Below are 15,182 nucleotides of genomic sequence, written 5' to 3'. Positions count from 1 at the left end.
TAGCTAGTTAACTTCCAGAGCTAATGAAACAACATCTAATGTCTCAGTGACGAGCACAATTGGAATGCCGTTTAGAATTTTGGGTTCAATCAAGAAGCCCTGTGCTCCCGGGGCATAAAATGAATAGGATAGTCAAGGGTGTCGTAAGAGTCGACTTAGGGCATTTACCAGGCTTCTTTGCACAGAATGCCATCTAGATTATTGCTACCACAACGGCGCTTTTTTCTGCCGTGAAGCACTAATGTAGAGAGTGTGTAGAGCGCCGTAGCTAGTGAATTTACTGGGCAAACAAGACTTAACTCATGGTGACGAACTCAACTGTAGTGCCGCTTAAAATTTTTGGGTGGCCTGCACAGAACCAGACAAGAACCATACACCATTATCCGCTATAATATAATCCACTATAGGTAAGTAGTCTATAATATGGTATATGAAAAGTCCATATTATACATAATATCTAATATATAAAATTCTCGTGTCATGGTGTTAAACATTGAACTCCTCCGAAACGGCTTGACCGATTCTCATGAATTTTGACTGGATATTAGGTAGGTCTGAGAATCGGACAACATCTATTTTTCATCCCCCTAAATGTTAAGGGTGGTCCACACGAATTTTTTTTTATATTTTTTGACATTTTTTTTAAATTGTTTGATTATGAGTCAGCATAAAAAACACATACAACTTCAAATTTTCACCCATCTACGATCAACTGTTACTTTTGTATCGCGATTTTAATATCGGCAATACAATGTTTGCTGGGTCAGCTAGTATATTTATATATACCCACAATTATTGGTAGTACAAAAATGTGTTACACAGGTCACAGCTAGTAAGTTATGTATGCATTTTTAATTGACTGAGGTTTTCTCCTAGGAGTGCACAATGGGCAGTACTCTCCTGGTTTCCTCACCGAGCTGGTGAGAGAGATCAGAGACGCGACCCGGACGAGAGAAGAGGCAATGTACACACGACTGCGGGCAATGATGCTCGAGAAGACTGAGGTAAATACCTTTTTTTGTATTAAAGGGAGAGCTGCAGAGCCGATTCTTGAAAAACCCAAAAATTCTGAGCGGCACTTCAATTGCGCTCGTCACCTTGAGACATAAGATGTTAAGTCTCATTTGCCCAGTTATTTCACTAGGTATGGCGCCCTTCAGACCGAAACACAGTAATATTTACAAAAAGCTTACCTACGCAAGCTTACCTCACCCTTGGAGGAATTTCAAAACCGTAGCCTGATGATGACATTTGCAACAACAGAGGTCTTCGACTTGTGCCTGCTTTTGAAATTAGATGATACTCAAACACGATGACAGTAAATTCCATTTATAGAAATAAGCAACACGTCATATAAAATTAATTTTCCGTGATATTTTGACTGTTTCACTACTAAATTACCCATTGTTTGTTGTACATTTTAACATTACTTTTTGTTACAGTTTATTGTTCTCTGTTTTAACTTTATGAAAAATAGTTCTAGCTGATCTATTCATATTATATATTTCCTGACATATATAATAAGAAATTTTCTTCCGTCGACATTTTCAACTTATCAAGTCTGAGGTTCAAAAAACTGATATTAAACTGTTTAAATTGTAGGAGTTAATCATTAGTATATTTAGGATAAATTATTGTCTCACATCATAATTTAAACGTTATATTCGAACACTCACATTCACTCACACTACTCACATTCACTCACACTTCTCACATTCACTCACACTACACAAATTACTCACCGTTTCAGTTACTCAATATGAATATGATTTCTTCTTTTCTTTCTATTTAATTTTTTCTTGTAAGTTTTTCTAGTATTTTTCGTTTTTGTCTTAAACTACTTTGTCACACACTTATTGTACTGTTAATAGTATTCCTTTTTATTGGCGTATCTATTCTGTATTATTTTTAATATACTCTTTTCATTTTGTTAGCTGTAAGGAATCATAAATAAATCAGTTAAATTAATATTTTGTTAAACGGCGCTTACGTGTTATTGGCGTGAAAGAGGTCTACGACGAGACCTACACGGTTAAGGCCAGTGCTATGCGGTGGTTAGCCGGTCCGGTTGGCCTTATCTATGACGATGTATGATGCCTTCCAAATCTAAATGGCCAACCGCGTCATTAACCAATATTCGTTCGCTCGTTCGGAAGGCAGATTTCCTTAAAGAAGAACGAGCAAGAAACTCTGAGGTTGCTCTTTTCAAAACGGAATGATATTACAGGTTCTTATTTTCATTTCAATTTACAAATCATTTCAATTACAATATATACAAAGTGATACAAGAAAATACACAAACGTCAATTACTAAATGCCTTACACGACTAAGTCAAAAAACTGTAAATTAATATTTAAAAACATAGTTATAGTTATTGAGTATATACTTAAAGTACAATACAGTAATAATTGCTCTAAGCAAATACAGTAGATCAATCCACATATACCGTAAATTAAATAAAGGCATTATGAGAACATTTTATTAGCTATTATATAAAAAAATATATAAAAACTTTAATTTAGGAAAATAAAAGAAATAAAAAATCATAAATCAGATTTCCCGGTGAGAGGATCGTCCAGCCACCAAGATATAGCCAACCGGACCAGCTAACTGCTGCGGTCAACCTTGGTTGGTTGATTTACGCCACGCCTAATATTATTGCAAACTTTTTTTAAATATTTGCCAACAAAGTAGTTAGACAGAAGTATAATTAAAAAAGAGCTCGTGCGGACGAGGGAGGCTCCTTTGCACAGGACGCCGGCTTGATTATGGGTACAACAACGGGCCTATTTCTGCCGTGAAGCAGTAATGTGTAAGTCTTATTGTGTTTATGTCTGAAGGGCGTCGTATCTAGTGAAATTGCTTGGCAAATGAGGCTTAACATTTTATCTCTCAAAGAGACGAGCGCAATTGTGGTGCCGTATAGAATTTTTGGGTTTTTTAAGAATCCTGAGCGGCACTGCACTGTAATAGGCAGGGCGTATCAATTACCATCAGCGGAACGTCCTGCTCGTCGGGATCCTTATTTTCATACCATAGCATTCCAGTTTGGAAGCAAACCACAGCGACATGAAACTAAGTACTCGATGAAGTTTTTAACAACTATGTCCGCGAAAGTCGTGGTTATGTACACTTTCTTTGCGATTTGGAACTATTGTGTATTACTTACGGTTAGTTGGATCGGCGTTTTAATTAATCACGAATATTATAACTTCGTGCACTTAACAATGTAATGTATTATATATATTTATAATATCCTGTGTATTTTCATCACATTTTGATGATTGACATGATTTATTTATATACTTGCTTTATATTATAGATTAAAAAGAGAAACGGACAAAATATCGAACCCTGTGGCACGCCTACATCTACATCGGGGCCTTCTGATTGTATAACGCAAATCTTTACAAACTGTTTACGACTCTTTAAGTAAGAAGTAATTTTAAAGAATTGTAGCAAAGACCGTAAGACCACCTGACACTTTGAGACATAAGATTTTAAGTGTCATTTGCCCAGTAATTTCAATAGCTGTGGCACTCTTCAGAGCGTAGCACAATAATGCTTACACATTACTGCTTCATGGCAGAAATAATCGCCGTTGTGGAACCCATAATCTATCCGGCATCCTGTGCAAAGGAGCTTCCCACTGGTAGTAGTACTGGCATATCTTAAATAATAAAATATATGTTTAAATACGAGCTGTTCTTCTATATGTATTATAATATTTGAATCCCGGAAACGGCCACAACGGTTTTAATGAAATTTAGTATAAAGGTAGTTTCGGGGGCGAGAAATCGATCTAGCTAGGTTTCAATTTTAAAAACTGTAGTTTTATCCGTGTTTTAATAAGAAACTGCTACAATAACATTATAATACAAAGGTAAATTTCGCCGCTGTATACAAGACTATAATAGCTCAGATAATATTGGGTGATCCGGAAAGCAGAAGACCCCGGTTCGAATCCAGACGTCCTATTAGTATTTTTTTTGTTTAAGTTTTGTACATTCTTAAAAATCCGAGCAAGGCTCGGTCCTCCATACATTATTAAATTATCACACACAGTATTTTTTTAAATATCTAATATATAAAATTCTCATGTCGCGGTGTTTGTAGTTAAACTCCTTCGAAACGGCTTGACCGATTCTCATGAAATTTTGAGTGAATATTGGGTAGGTCTGAGAATCGGACAACATCTACATTTTCCCCTAAATGTTAAGGGTGGTCCAAGCCAATTATTTTTTTTAATTTTTATGACATTTTTTTTTAAATTTGTTTGATTATGAGTCAGCATTAAAAAATACATACAACTTCAAATTTTAACCCAACTACGATCAACAGTTTCTTTTGTATCGCGATTTTAATATCGGCAATACAACGTTTGCTGGGTCAGCTAGTATTAATATAATATTTTACGCTTAGGCATTTACCTGTTAAAAGCTTGCCTGTGAACTTTTCGAAATAATATTTGTAGTTGCGTAGTGAGTTTTTATAATTAGTACGGGTATAAGCTGAGACTTGGCTCAACTCCAACCACGAACCTAATTGTTTCACCTCAATATTACCAACGAGTAAGTCTACTTTTAGATGTGGTCTAAAATTTTTCAACTATAGGCCGACCGTTTATCTGAGTCCTCGCCTGCGGGGTACAGGGGCGCGGGGGTATGACGACAAAGGGGACTGAGACAGGTACGGGCGGCGGGGGCGCTTAGTGAAATGAGCGATTACAAAAATTCGCCCGCCGCCCGCACCTGTTTCAGCCCCCTTTGTCGTCATACCCCCGCGCCCCTGTACCCCGCAGGCGAGGACTCAGATAAACGGTCGGCCTATAAATACTTAATACTAACTCTACTAATAATCTCTAATATCTACTCTTTAAGTTAGGTACTTTTGCAATAACATGTCAAAGTGAAAGTCAAATAGACTTTATTTCAAAAAGGCTTAAACTAAGCGCTCTCATATCGTCATTATAGATATTTAATTAAATTTACTAAATCTACCATAAGTTCGGAAAAAGATGAGCTCGTATGAAATATAAAAGAAACTCAACGGCTACTCTTGGTGGTAGAACGGTGGTTATAGATAATTTTACTACTATAGTATTACTTTCCATTTTGTACATAATATGCATCCTATGATTTTCGATTATTTTTAACTGGTCAAGGTGACGAGCGCAATTGTAGTGGCGCCCAGAAATTTTTGTTGTTTTTCAAGAATCCTTAGCGGCACTTCATTGTAATGGGCAGGCCGTACAAATTCCCATCGGTTGACCGTCCTCCTTGTCTCTTCCCTTATTTTCTTGAAAAATTACACTCAAGAAAACACATCGCCTAATTCCCGACAGAAATAGGCGCCGTTGTGGTACCTATACTCTAGCCGGCATCCCGTGCATAGGTAATTGTAATTGAATTGATTTGTAAATCGATGGAAATGTAAATCTTGATATAAAACAGTGGCAATGAGTTTCTTGCTACTTCTTCTCATTAGCTCAACCCTTTCGAAGTAGCGGTAGATTCAATAAGATTTTTTTTTTGATATTCATAAGTGTCATTCCCGTGACCTACGTGAATGAACTGATTTTGATTTGATTTGATTTGATTGATAGGAACCACTGGTCTCCGAAGATTTGTCTTTCATGTCAACATATCCTGAGGATGCCTCGTGTTAAGACGTAACACGTGTCTAATTGATAATAGACAAACCTTAGCGGAATTTACACTCAAGAATAAACTCACAACATTCGGACCTTTGACTGTATGATATATTCAAACAAAACAAATCTTATAACTTTATTTACAATACTATGACTACATAAAATTAAAACTATCATTACGTGGAAGCGTACCAAGAATACTGGCAGCATTTCCGCGTTGGATAGCTAGGCTGATCTGTTGACCGAAATAGACCGAAGATAGTATTTTGAACATTCTCCGCGCCTCTCGGCTCCACGGGCCAAGTGTCTCGACACCAAACGGCACTAAAATGTATGACTCACTAAGACCAACATATTTGCGACGCTTGCTGTCTTCGGCAGCACCAACTGACGTAGCTTGGACATGAGAAGGAGCCAGAGTGTTGCGTCCCACACCAGCGTCCTTCCCCGTGCCCAAGCCACCAGCGTCATTCCATCAGGACGCTTGCCTTCGCGGCGGGTAAAACCATTTGGCTCTAAAACAGCTGGTATATTAAGAGCGGCAAATGCCCTGCGGATGACTTCATTAATGCTGGCGTGACGACTGATACGGCCTGCCGATTTTAGGCAAGATAACCCTTGACGCCCAAGAGCCACATCTACCTACATTGATGTGGTTCATCCATTTGACTATATTAAAATTAATTTTACAGTTACGCGTTCAAGATTCTTTATACATTGTAATATAAACATTCGTATGCATATGTGCATATTAATAGAATATTATTAATTATATTATCATATCAAACAATACATTATCTTATGATTTACGTTTTATACTATACAGTGATTATTTTGATAATATTATTATTATCCATCTAAAAATCAATTGTTGTTCGTTAGTCCCGCTAAAACTCAGAAACGGATTGGAATATTTCTTTTATTATTTTCTTTTCCTCAATACTGGGGTAATTTGAGAATGGAAATCCAAAGAAAATTAAAATACTAAAAAAGGATTCATTAAAAAAATTATGTATGGATATCAGATTAAACCCTTAACTTTTAACTGATTCATAACTTGAAGCAGTTACCACAGACACACTTCTAAGAACTGATAGAGACTTGACGTGGAAGCCAAATCAAGCAAAATGTCTTCATTTATATTTTATGCTCTTTATGCATATGCACACTCCAGATTCTCATATGGAATATCACTATTAGTACGGTATAAATAAAAATTTTACGGTGTTTGGTAATTTAAGTTCGATATAAATTTTTTGTCGCAAAACCGGTCAAAAACGGTTTTTTCATCGTCAGGTCATTTATCACATGAAACGAGAGTATGGTAGGTAATGCTGATGAATGCTTGCTGAGCTAAGCGGTTAGTAATGGTTGTCAAATAAATCCCGTAATGTTTGCAGTCCGAACGAAATGATATATACAGGCCGATTTTAACCGGTTATAATCGGTTAATTTAAAGCTGGTTCCAAGCGGTGTTAATAATTAATTAGTCATTCTAATTTTACTTTCTTTCATCTCGTTCATTCATTTTTAATTTGCCCGTCTGTGTTTTGATACGATGTCAATTAAATTTGATTTATTTTGTCACATAATTATACAATCTGTTGTTTCAGATACAGTTATTATTATTGTTCAGTTCACACGTTACACAATGTCTATTTCTTCCATATTATTTATTTTCACCGTTATCTAATATGAGAAAGTTTTTTTTGCTGACTGTACTGCTTGCCAAGTCTATACTTTTGTGTACTTACAATAGCAAAATTACAGTATAACTAGTGGACCCAACAGACGTTGTCCTGTACACATGTTTTAAATTTGAAAAATCGGTCCTGCCGTTAGGAGCAGTTCACTAACATACACATGAGCAGGAGAATTATATTATATGGGCGGAATTGAGAATCTAAACCAGTCTCAAATTCACTGAAACAAACAAAAAAGTCATCAAAATCAGTCCAGCCGTTTAGGAGGTAGTTCAATTGTGAATCTAAACCATTCTCGAATCCACCTGAATACACACAGAAAGTTTCATTAGAATCGGTCCAGCCGTCTAGGAGGAGTTCAGTGACATACACACGCACACAAGAATTATATATATAAAGATTTTGTCATACCCCATACATATAACTAGCTCACCCGACAGACGGTGTTCTGTCAAAAAAAAATGATATATTATGTTATCCTTAATTAATAGATAGACATATACGTTCAAAGAAAACGATTAATGAAGAGTTTCGACATAGGCAGGTTAATTTTGAGTTAGAGGGGTAAAGTTATAGAAAAATTGGAGCTGTTGTTAGAATTGTCCGATTACTTCGGCTTGTAGAAGGTGTATTTTGAATGATGGAAGTTTTGGGGCTTATTGTGAAACCTAAAGTGTGTTTAACCTAAAAGGGCATGTATTATAAATTTAAAATGAAGTCTGAATTTCAGTAATAAGTATGAGAAATTGTTTCATAAACTTAGTATACGAGCGTCATAGACAAACACTCTCCTCATTATGGAGAGACTAATCTGTTTGTAACAAGGCGAGTGAAAAATAAGGGAGATTATTTGGCTTTCGTCGTTCTGTATCTGGACAAGTCGAGCCTTTATTCCTGTCCTATTATTTTGATAGTACCCAGCGTCTGCTGACACGCGACATTTCAAATTGTGTAAATTCTACGATCTCCCTAACCATTTTCTTGGGAAATATTTAGAATTTTAATATTCCTTGGTAGTGGACCCTCTACACTTCCGTGAATCGATGGTGCTACCAATGGGGCTTCAAAGAATTGTAGTATCTTCAAGGTTTCTCTTGTCATGTCCCCAATCCTTGTCGCGATAACGCTGACGTGCGATAAACTTATACAACAACAGGAAAGCCGCAAATGGTTTAGGATTGCGAGATGCACTTATCGCGGTATCGGGGTCACGCCAACCTTGTATTTCTATAAACAAAACTCCATCTTGTTTTGTATCATTTATCTCGTTCAGATGTCGCCCACGAACATACTTTTGATGTTATGCATTATTTTACTTTGGTATGATTATGTCATAGATCGATATAATGGACCATTTGGTATGAGCACAGTAAATATTTAGCTTTTTATGTAACTGGTAAAGCCTATAACTTGGTTGATCTTACTTTCTTATCGCCAAATCTAGGGATTTACTAATATGATTTGATTTTACCTCAAAATTTGGCGCATCCGTATATAGGTATATGACATAGGTATTACCCTAAAAATTCCCTTGTACCCACCAAATCGATTCTCCAATTAATCGATCTCAGATCGCCATTGACGCTTGAAATATTTTAAATAATATGATCCAAATGGAATATTTTTGGAGTTCCAACGTTTAATCCTTGAAGCAACATGGGAAGTGCGATATATCTTGCGAGAGTAGGTACTGTAACCTGAGACAAGAGGTTATTGTATCTTTAGATACTTTCGATTTTTATTACTGAATCGAATGAGTATAGTAACTTAATATTGCATTATTATCCGTGTTATGGTATTAATTACGAGACATTCTAAACTCAGAGCAGAGCAGCAATTTATGGGTGCTTTTTATGATTTTTTTATGACACTAAGGGACGTGACGAGCAGGACGTTCAGCTGATGGTAATTGATACGCCCTGCCCATTACAATGCAGTGCCGCTCAGGAGTCTTGCAAAACCCAAAATTTCTGAGCGGCAGTACAACTGCGCCTGTCACCTTGAGACATAAGATGTAAAGTCTCATTTGTCCAGTAATTTCACTAGCTACGGCGCCCTTCACACCGAAACACATTAATGCTTATACGTTACTGCTTCACAGCACTAAAACGCGTCGTTGAGGTACCAATAATCTAGCCGGCATCCTGTGCAAAGGAGCCTCCCACTGGTATAATGCTTTCGAGAGACATACATAGTTCTAAAAATTATCCGAAGTAAGTTTAATTACGACTGAAATATTTAATTGTTTGTAGCAGTACTAGCATTGTAGTACTAGTAATTAACTTATTTTGTTTATGAACCATGGAAAACCGCATTAAAATCGGCTTAACTGCTTCTGAGATTAGTGTGCAAACAGACAAAACTTGTAAAATGTTTTTATTGGTCTTCCTTGCAGGTGTCACCTGTATAAATTGTTTTATTTGTATAATATTTATTATATTATGTACAATGTTTATTTATTATTATCTAGATGTCACACTATTACTTTTATTCACAGTTTCATAGGGTTTCTTGTTTATATTCAATAATAATTAATGTGCCAAGATTTTAAAACAGGAGCATAATCAGTCCAGCCTCTTCGAAGATTAGATTATGAACAAACACAAACAAGAAAACGCATTCTTATTTATAGATATCATAATTTCATTAAATATATTTATGTACATTAAATTTTTTATTTTTCCCTTGTAGGGTGGCATAACCTCGGCAGAAACAAAGCTGACTGGCACTCTGGAGGAAATAAAGGTAAGCTTTAAATAGCGCCATCTATTTTAATTGTTTCATACAACTTTGCACTTGTCTATTATTATTGTAGTGCGTCGTCTTAGTTATTGCTTTTTTGAAGAGATGGCGCTTTACTTTTAAGAAGAACAAGCTTGATATAGGTGGCGTTATATTACAAAAAAGGTGAACAGTTCTGTTCTTACCCAAGCTCGCCATTTGAGTAGGCATTATTCAACTTTTGTTATTTCTGATACTAGTTGGGTATGTTGGTTTTTACAAACGAGTAGGTTTTCGTATGTATACAACAACATAGCAACGGTTAGCGAATCTATTGCTACTGTAATCGATTTTGATTGACAAGTCGTAAACAGTCAGCCACGCTTGGCATTATCCCCTTAATAATTTGAATATTAAACCACAAGCTAACGCACACATTGACAATTATATATTTGACAATTATATTAATTGTTTACGCACTATCGGGCTGTCAAGTAGTCTATACGCTAGAAAATTCTAGGCATGGAATTTAATTATATTATATTTTATGATTCAAGTTGAAAAAGTTAATAACTTCTATTCACCAATATAACTAGATACTGACCTCTAGTCATTGACTATATAGTTTATATTTGCCTGTACGAGCAGCTTCTTAGTATGAACATTCAATAGCAATTCAATTGATCTTCAACCTCCTAAAATTATCGCTCATTAGACGACCACGATGAAGCCCACAATACAAATAAAGTATATTCTAAGTCTGTGGGTAGGACACGCGGCATACTCTTCAAATAGATTACTATAAATATCTTCTTCACTTATGTTATCCTGGTACTGTAGAAAGCATGCGTTACATAGCCGTGGGCCGACATCGTCACCCCCAAAAAAATTATCAAAATCGGTTCACCCAGTAGAAAATTTTGAAAAAAACATACCAACGAATTGAGAACCTCCTCCTTTTTTGAAGTCGGTCAAAAATTAAACAAAAGTGTAATAAACAGTATATATTTTATTTATTATGAAAATAAGGGACGAGACGAACAGGACCTTCAGCTGATGGTAATTGATACGCCCTGCCCATTACAGTACAGTGCCACACAGTATTCTTGAAAAACCCAAAAATTCTGAGTGGCACTACAATTGCGCTCGTCACCTTGAGACATAAGATGTTAAGTCTCATTTGCCCAGTAATTTCACTAGCTACGATGCCATTCAGACGGAAACACAATAATGATTCCACATTACTGCTTCACGGCAGAAATAGGCGCCGTTGTGGTACCCATAATCTAGCCGGTAGCTAATCAAATAGTTTAAATAAATTACTATTAACTCATAATATATTATATAACTTTGTTCAATCGTTATTGAAGCATCGCTTGTCTCAGTTACGACAATATTCACGCAAACACACAAAAGTCATCAAGTTGATATTTGCCAAGCGCGGGTGGTCGGCTCACTCGAGTGCCACTTCACAACCATCGCGACACCTTCACCCCGCCGCGCGCCTACCATCAAATATTCATCAGCAATTCTGGTTTGCGACGCCCGACAGTCTTTGTTACGATTCTTGAGCGAGTGATTTATTAATACCTATTAATTTAAGATTTATTAATATACACCAGTAGGAGGCTTCTTTGCACAGGGTGCCGGCTAGATTATGGGTACCACAACGGCGCCTATTTCTGCCGTGAAGCAGTAATGTGTAAGCATTACTGTGTTCCGGTCTGAGGGGCGCCGTAGTTAGTGAAATTACTGGGCAAATGAGTCTTAACATCTTATGTCTCAAGGTGACGAGCGCATATTTTCATATAAAAATAAATAGGCATAAAAGGCATTTATTATCTCAAAATTGATTCCTTTTGAATTCGTTTAATGGACGTAGTTCCTGAAAATCGTTACAAGCCACAACCATCACATTTAAAGAATTCGCATTAAAGTTTAATAAATATTAGTGTATTTCTTATTTTATTTATTATGAAAAATAGAATTACAATTTATTTATATATAAACAGGCCAAATTCTACGGCCGTTTGTCTTTTATAATTAACTAGCTGACCCGACAGACGTTGTTCCGTATATAATAAATAAAATATTGTTTTTATATAAATTTGTCAATAATATATCATAACATCAAAAATTACTTCGTAATATGCACCCTGCTGTCGTAATGAAATTGTTTCACAACAGAACTGTCAAACCGTGCGTCAATAAATTCTCTCATAGAAATTATGTATTGACACATCAAAGGAAAAACAAATTTGTTGTTTTTATTTAATTTAGCAGCATTTTCCTATTTATTCACCTTTTAAACCTTCTCTGGACTTCCACAAATAATTCAAGACCTAAGTTTGCCAAATCGGTTCAGCCGTTCTGGAGTTTTAGCGGGACTAACGAACAGCAATTAATTTTTATATATATAGATTTAAATATACAATATTGAAATGTTATTGTTATAGCTATATAATAATCATAATCTAGTCCCAGGCTGTCGGATCACTTAGATATTCAGCTGTGGAGTAGTAGGATTTACGACCGAGCCATTTTTAATAAATTATTTAAATTTATTTTTAGATAATGCCTCAACAGTGGCTCGGTCTTTAATTTGATTTTAAAAGTGTATACATTTACCCTTGAAGCTATTTATTATAAACTAGCTGACCCGGCAGACTTCGTACTGCCTTAGTCGATAAAAAAAGACCTAAACTTTTGTATAAAATAAACTTAAAACAAACAAAAGGAATCCTATTTTTATTAAAACAAATAAAAAAATGCTTGGTATGAATGAAATTTTATTATTATTTTCTATTAATTACACATGATGTTGCTTACTTACAAAACATATTTTTTCTAAAATACTGGCTATTTATAAGGTTTCAATTTGATATTGACAGACACACACAGTTATGATACAGTCTATTAATCAATTTACGGCCGTTTTCAATAACGTTTCTCTAGTTACGGATACATTGATGTCACCGTTTAATGACAAGATCTTATCTATCCATAGTTATGTCCAATATAGTTATACTCCAATGCTTTATGTCGATAGGTTATTGAAATGTAAGTAAGCGTAAAAGGATAGATTTGTCTACCTGCAGTAGTAAGTTAAACTAAGGATAGAAAGGTTATTGAAATTGGCCGTAAGACAGTCCAATGCAAAAGTCAAGTTCGCGTTTTATCGCATTAAGGCGACATTAAATGCCAGCGACCTTTAACAATATGAGTTCACAGCTGCCGGTCCGCCATCTATGTAACAAAGCCAATATTTTCAAAATTCTTGGGTGGAAAACAGTTTATATGCTTACAATCCTCGTTATTCACTACTAATCTGAATAAAAGAACCTACACAAAAAAGTACAAGCTATAAGAATAACTTTTCTGAGAGAAGTACCAAAAAAATGCGTCACGCCATGCCAAAAAATTTGTTTAACTTCAAAGAAAAGTGGTAGTTCTAAAAGGCTCGGCAGTGTTAACTATAACCAACAGCAAGCATTAGCAACCTACAAATAAGACTTAAGGATATATGAAACAGGATTAAGTAGTGTTCATAGCTCGAAATACTATACTTTCACCACAAAACTTGTCTCAAAACACTATGTTTGCGTGTTTTCCGCTTACTCTTCGCCTTAAGCTAAGTTTTACGTAAGTAAAAGCCTAAGTAATGGGAAATATAAATGAGATAAACTGATACATTGCGGTGGATATACAACATATTAATCCTAGCTGCAATGTCTTTCGGTATTTAATTTTCAGACTGCTATTCGTGTTAACAAAGTCAAAACCTTAACTTGAAAGAGTGTTAAAGTTTTATCATAATATGTTCAAGAATTTTGCGCGTTACTTCGTTTGCGTCGTTCATCCTCTTGGCTCAGGCTAAGTCTACATAGCGTACTCAGCCTTTACTCACGTTAAACTTAGCTGAGTGTAGGCTTAGTATAATTTTTGATTTCGTTTTTATATTCATTTAGTTGCTGAAATTATGCTGAGCTTAAGGCTAAGGCAGCCCATCTGGATGTGTGGCGGTCCTCCAAAATGCGGTTTTCAAGGAGCTTTCTTCCACGTACTACAAAGCTATGGAATGAGCTTCCTTGTGCGGTGTTTCCGGGACGATACGACATGGGTACCTTCAAAAAAAGCGCGTACACCTTCCTTAAAGGCCGGCAACGCTCTTGTGATTTCTCTGATGTTGCAAGAGAGTGTGGGCGGCGGTGATCACTTAACACCAGGTGACCCGTACGCTCGTTTGTCCTCCTATTCCATAAAAAAGAGCCCAATGCAAAAATTAAGTTCGCGTTTTATCACACTCAGCTAGGTTTTACGTAAGTAAAGTCTGAGCAAGTCTAAGTACGCTCTATATATAGATCTAAGCCTAAGATTATTTTTTTACATCAAAAATCATAGATATTCATAGATTCGTAGATATTATCAGTGGGAGGCTCCCTTGCACAGGAAGCCGCCTAGATTATGGGTACCACAACGGCGCCTATTTCTGCCGTGAAGAAAGTAATGTGTAAACATTACTGTGTTTCGGTCTGAAGGGCGCCGTAACATAGTGAAATTACTGGGCAAATGAGACTTAACAGCTTAGGTCTCAAGGTGACGAGCGCAATTGTAGTGCCGCTCAGAATATTTGGGTTTTTCAAGAATCCTGAGCGGCACTGCATTATAATGGGTAGGGCGTATCAATTACCATCAGCTGAACGTCCTGCTCGTTCCCTTATTTTCATTAAAAAAATATTAGCCGAAATCATAGGTTTGAATATAAAAAAGATAACAATACAATTATTTCACAGAACCTTGTAATCCAAACATTAAAATATTCGTATAGCCCGTAGGCATTTAGCATCACAATTGCTAATGTAAATAAACATAAAGTGAGGGAAGTTTTGATGCAGCGTTTGGTACCAACCAACTAGCGAACTGCGGATTATAAAATCAGCGCGCACCCGCTAAACAGCGGAACGCATCGATTCGTCCTGACGCGAGGGTATTCGTGCATACGGCTGCTGGTATGGCCCGCTCTCACACCGTTACGCAATTAATTGTATTCACAAGTGGACGCCCAGTATAAGGCGAATATAGTTTATTTAAGATAGAAAGTTAA

At 36.1% G+C, this 15,182-nt stretch overlaps 1 protein-coding gene across 1 annotated transcript in view; it reads left to right on the top strand.

Annotated features, from left to right (window-relative positions):
• The window catches only part of LOC126970105 (uncharacterized), a 106,124-nt gene that overhangs the window by 11,099 nt on the left and 79,843 nt on the right, over positions 1–15,182 (top strand). The window contains exons 3-4 of the mRNA XM_050815829.1: positions 877–1,004; positions 10,049–10,102. Coding sequence (XP_050671786.1) covers positions 877–1,004; positions 10,049–10,102 — 182 coding nt within the window. The remainder of the gene's footprint in view (positions 1–876; positions 1,005–10,048; positions 10,103–15,182) is intronic.

This window comes from Leptidea sinapis, chromosome 20 (assembly GCF_905404315.1).
Source record: "Leptidea sinapis chromosome 20, ilLepSina1.1, whole genome shotgun sequence".
NCBI lineage: Eukaryota > Metazoa > Arthropoda > Insecta > Lepidoptera > Pieridae > Leptidea > Leptidea sinapis.
This window is presented reverse-complemented; position numbering and strand designations above follow the sequence as displayed.